Here is a 5,101-nt window from a genome sequence, read left to right as displayed (position 1 = left end):
CAACTCAGAATAAATGTTCGTGCAAAAAATTTAATTTTAACTTTTGGGGCGTTTAGCTCTCACAATGATGATCCTTCCAAATGCTATGTTAAATATGTAGCAATAATTATGTATTTTTCCTAGCTTGTGATATAAGGTATCATGCCTCTTGGTGTATTATTCTTTGATCAAGATTGCCTGACTTCAAATGAAGAACTCCACTTCAGAGCTCTGCTTAAGTATAAGACTATTACCTGAGGAATTAGTACTAGGCTGATTTTCAGTTATGTATCCTGGTATTAATAAATCCTTGTTATTTCCCATGGAATAGAGTGTTTTTGTTACTAGTGCCTGGTTTTTAGACATCTACACTTGCATTTGTGATAGTGAAAGGGAAGAGCAATACAAACTGTAAGGTGAAATCCGTAGAAGATCCAAAATCATTGCTGTCAGTAGACAGAGGCATGACAGTGTTTCTGTTAAGAACAGACCCTGGAGCATAGAGTACTTGGATTCAAGTGTAAATATTCAATAGCTGTATGACTTGAGCAGTTACTTAACCTCTTCCGGCTTCAGTTTCATTGTCTTGGTTGCAAAAGGAGGGTTGCTAGAGGTTTAAGTAAAATCAGTGGGTTTGTATCTGTATGTATATGCATACATATGTATATATATCCACAATTAAGAGATATAGATCATATTTTATATGCTTTACTTTGTATATGGATATATATTAAGATTATATATATCTACTTAAGATGTATAAATGATACTCATTTAAAATATATACATGGATATATACATATATTCACTTCAGATTTTATGTATGTAATAGAGGCTCATTTTTTGGCAGGTGGTGTTCCTTAAATATTAACTATTATATTGGCTTGTCACTTCTATATCTGAACTGCTAATGAGTTAACAAAATTGATTGATCTGATGATTCTTGCCGTGTTTTTTCTTTCAAGTTTCAGTTATAGCAAAATGTCAATTAAGAAATTGAGTAAACACATAACAAGAAGTCTTATAGCATGGTGCTGAGTTAATAGACAGGATAATCACTTCCGGAATACATACGAATGAAGTCTTTGTAGAACTAGAAGAGGGGCTGTTAATGGACTTCTGTTTTAGAGATGATGGATTGATGTTCATTCTGATGAATATCCAGCCTGATGAGGACCCTCCTAGCAACTGCCTCTCATTGCCTAGTACTAAAACAGTAGCTTTCCGAGTTAAGTATAACTTCCTATAAACCAAAACACTAATACCTGAGCTTCATCAGGACAGATTTTGTTTGTGTTGGGTCATTGCTGTATCTGCAGAATTTAGGCAAACACCTTGCAAATAATGGGTGCACAGTAATTATTTCTTGAATGAACTGAATGGATGGAAACCTTGGTCTTTTCTTTAAAATAAGTTTAACATTAAAAGCCAAAACAAACAAACAAAAAGTAACAGGCTTTCCTACTTCCTGACAGATTTCTGAACTTAGGAACGCTGGTAAGCAGGTAAGCAGGGATGAGGAGCAGCATGTGAAGGACGTAAGTGCAAACATGTACATTTAGCAAGTATCCTAGAAGTCAAGGATTTGGTTAAGCATTTACAGGAAAGTGTGGTGTGGTGCCACACTTAACTCAGATTCCTGTGCAATGGGTCACATTCATATTACAAATATTTGCTTAGCATCTGACTAACTAGTGTCTATACTTCTACTTTTCTCTGGCCAGTGTTTTCAGAAATCCTTTACCTATGACCAAGTTTCATAAAGTGACCCTTTAACTTTCTGCAAACATTTGGTTTGCTACTCAGCTTTGACTAGCTAAAATAATCAGTTTGACATGATTCATTCCACAGGTGGGGTTGATTATATTGCATTATTTATAATTTAGCTCACAACCTCAGATAGTGGATTCAAATAACATTCTCAAAATTATTCCCAACAATCATCTAAATACATATTCGTTTTTACTGCTATAGCAAATATTTTTTGAAACCAGAAAGAAGCATAGCATAGACAAGCTAATAATTTGAAGCGGAAACTATTCATTTGTACAAACTGTAAGTTTTCCTCATAATTTTCGTAACGAAAACTGAGAAAGTGTTAGTCATCCTTGGCTGAGCTATACTCAATTCTACATCTTTTCTAAATATAATAAAACAACAAACAACCTTAAAGTACATTATTATTGATTAGACATGATTTTTTAAAGCGGGTTTTATCATCTCATTTAACTTTGGAGCTTCCAGACAATAATGAGTCACCAAAAAGCTATCATTGATTTATACCACACATTAGCACATCAGGTTTGGCCCAAGAACTCTGTGGGTGCAGAAGGAAAAAGAAAGACGATTACAAGTGAGCCGTGGCAGAAATACTCTGAAAACGCCTATCTGTATTCACGGTAAGCAATTAGGTCTAATGCGAGTATAATGAACATTCAGGTTCATTTTATTCCAAGGGACTGTTTCTGTTCTTGAAGCTGCGTGTAGAGAGAGTCCTTAGGGTTAGAATACTATTGTGGGTGATAAAACTTTGCTTGGCCTTTGGGCATATAAGGTAAACATTTTACAGCAAAAATTTACAGCTATAGATAACACAGCATCTGATCAATGTTAACACACTTGGCGTTTAAGGCTAATCCACATTGGAAAAACAATCATCTCCAGGATGAAGATCAAATATCTTAACAGTGTCACCTGTCTGAGTTGCTAGAAAAAGATTTATTTAAAAATCGATCCATAGGATGTGTTTTCACATTTGTCAGTTTCTTTCCACTTGCGTGCTAGAGGGAGGCACTTTAAGAGTTATTAACTGTCATTCTAGGAGTAAAAGACACTGAGTTTCAGCAGTGATTGGTAAATACGGCAGGGAATTAAAATGAAATTGGATTAAAAAGAAAGTAAGAAAAAAAATGACTGAATTAGAAAATTTCACCAAATCTTGTAAAGATCACTAATTTCTGGTTTGAATAACTTCATTCTTAAAAAAAAAAAAAAAAAAAAAAAAAGACTAGTAGTTATCACCCACCCATGCCCCAATAAGTGAATATACTACAGCTTCTGATGTCAAGGTATCATGGCTTTGCTGTTTGGGCTTGTAAGGGGTTTTAAATATTGACAAGTACTTTGAGTTATGTTTCGAGTAAAATTTCAAAATGTTGTATTATGCATAGGTTCCAAAGTGTCAGAAAAACGGAAAAGTCGAGTAAAACATATTAGAAGAGCTTAGGAAAACGTATAAAAATTAAAAGGCTAAAAAAACCACTCCGTTTTAAACGTGTAAAAATAAATCGAATTGGTTCGTGGGACTCGAATGACTCTCTTTCTTTCTTTCTTTCTTTCTTTCTTTCTTTCTTTCTTTCTTTCTTTCTTTCTTTCTTTCTTCTTTCTTTCTTTTCTTTCTTTCTTTTCTTTCTTTCTTTTCTTTAGATAGTTGGTATGTACTGAACCCGCCACAACACGTTGAAAAGTAGGTCCTGGTACACACTAAGGAATATCCAACCAGGTAAATACATCAGGGTGATGAGGCCCATGAAGTTGAGCGGGTAGTGAGAATAGTCCCAGGAGCAAGCGCCGCACGAGCGGAGGCCCAGGCCCCAGCACAGCTCCCACGCGTAGATGAAGGTCACGTAGACGGGCACCCGCTTCCAGGTGCTCCAGCCGCGGCCCCGGTGCAGGTGGAAGTAGAGCCTCTCCACCACGAAGCTGCAGCTGCCGTACATAAAGAAGGACCAGAGCGACGTGTGGCCGCTGGTCGGCCCGTCCGCCTGCCCCAGGAAGTTGAAGAAGAAAGTGAAGAAGATCTCATCCAAAAAGCCGTGCATTCCGAAGAAGAGAAAGCGGAGCGGGTCCGGCAGCCCCCGAGCCGGGGCTCCCCCGACGCCCCTGGTGCCTCGCGGCGGTCGTCGCCGGCCACCTGCGCCCGGGGCGGGGGCGGGGGCGGCGGCGGCGGCGGCGGCGGCGGGGGGCGCGCGCGGCCAAGGCTGGGGCCGCGGCTCGGGCGGCCGCCGGTACCGCAGGCGCAGGAAGCGCTTCAGGAACACTTGGCAGTGGTAGAGCGCCAGCACGTACTGCAGCGCCCAGCGCAGCGGCCCCGGCACCGCCGCGCCCGGTCCGCCGCGCAGGCCGGCCAGGGTCTGCAGCGCCACGTGGGCCGACGGGTAGACCAGGAAATTGAAGACGAAGGCGCTGGGGCAGCGCGGCCGCTGCAGGTAGACCTGCTCCAGGGCGAAGTGGGTGAGCGAGTGCAGCAGGCAGCGGTAGGGCGAGGAGAACCCCAGCATCCGGAGGTCCAGGTCCGGGCTGCGGGCGAAGCGCCCAGCCGAGGACGCCAGCACGTCCAGGGTGATCCCGTGCATCCCGTAGAAGTAGAGTCGCATCCAGGCGGGCAGCGCGGCGCCGGCGGCCGGCGCTTCAGCAGTGGACAGCGGCTCCGGGCGGCTGGCGGCAGCCTCGCGCCCCCGCCCGCCCGGGCCCCCGGGGCGCCGCGCCGCGCCGCTCCTCCGCGCCCGCCCCTCCGCGCCCGCATCGCTGCCCGCCATGGGCTCAGCAGCTGCCCGGGCGTGGAGCTGCGGGGCCGGGCCGCCGAGGCCCCCACGGCGCGCAGGGAGCTCCGTCCCGCCGCGGCCCGATGGCAGCCGGAGCCCTAGAGTCCGGGAGACGCGCGGCCGCCCAGCCCGCGGAGCCCCCCCCCCCCGCGCAGCCCCCCCACCCCGCGCCCTGCCCTCCGGCCCGGGTGGGTGCAGCGGGAGCCCTAGAGTCCGGGAGACGCGCGGCCGCCCCCCCGGCACAGCCCCCCCCGCCCCGCGCCCTGCCCTCCGGCCCGGGTGGGTGCAGCGGGAGCCCTAGAGTCCGGGAGACGCGCGGCCGCCCCCCCCGCGCAGCCCCCCCCGCCCCGCGCCCTGCCCTCCGGCCCGGGGGGGTGCAGCCCGCGGCGCCCGCGCTCCCTCCGCGCGGCCCACGGAGGAGTGGAGGCGAGGACCGCCGCGAGCCCCGCCGCCCCGCTCCGCCCCGCCCCGCCGCCTCGGCCGCCCGCTCCAGAAGCGGAGAGCGAGCAGTGACGCCCTTCCCCGGCCTCCCCGTGCTCCCCTCCGGCTCGCCCTCTCCCGCCTTCGCCGGGCCCCCT

At 47.8% G+C, this 5,101-nt stretch overlaps 1 protein-coding gene across 1 annotated transcript; it reads right to left on the bottom strand.

The window, feature by feature from the left end:
* Positions 1 to 2,963: 2,963 nt before the first annotated feature.
* Positions 2,964 to 4,517, bottom strand: TMEM229A (transmembrane protein 229A). The gene has a single exon (XM_038556637.1). It carries the CDS (start codon positions 4,515 to 4,517, stop codon positions 3,402 to 3,404), a length of 1,116 nt encoding a protein of 371 aa, XP_038412565.1. The 3' UTR covers positions 2,964 to 3,401.
* Between the last annotated feature and the right edge of the window lie 584 nt (positions 4,518 to 5,101).

This window comes from Canis lupus, chromosome 14 (genome assembly GCF_011100685.1).
Source record: "Canis lupus familiaris isolate Mischka breed German Shepherd chromosome 14, alternate assembly UU_Cfam_GSD_1.0, whole genome shotgun sequence".
Lineage (NCBI taxonomy): Eukaryota > Metazoa > Chordata > Mammalia > Carnivora > Canidae > Canis > Canis lupus.
The sequence above is the reverse complement of the archived record's forward strand: the minus strand, read 5'-3'. Positions and strand labels throughout refer to the sequence as shown.

What these genes read in the sequence shown, in the direction of transcription:
- TMEM229A (XM_038556637.1), bottom strand. Translation starts at nt 4,517, where the DNA reads ATGGCGGGCAGCGATGCGGGCGCGGAGGGGCGGGCGCGGAGGAGCGGC.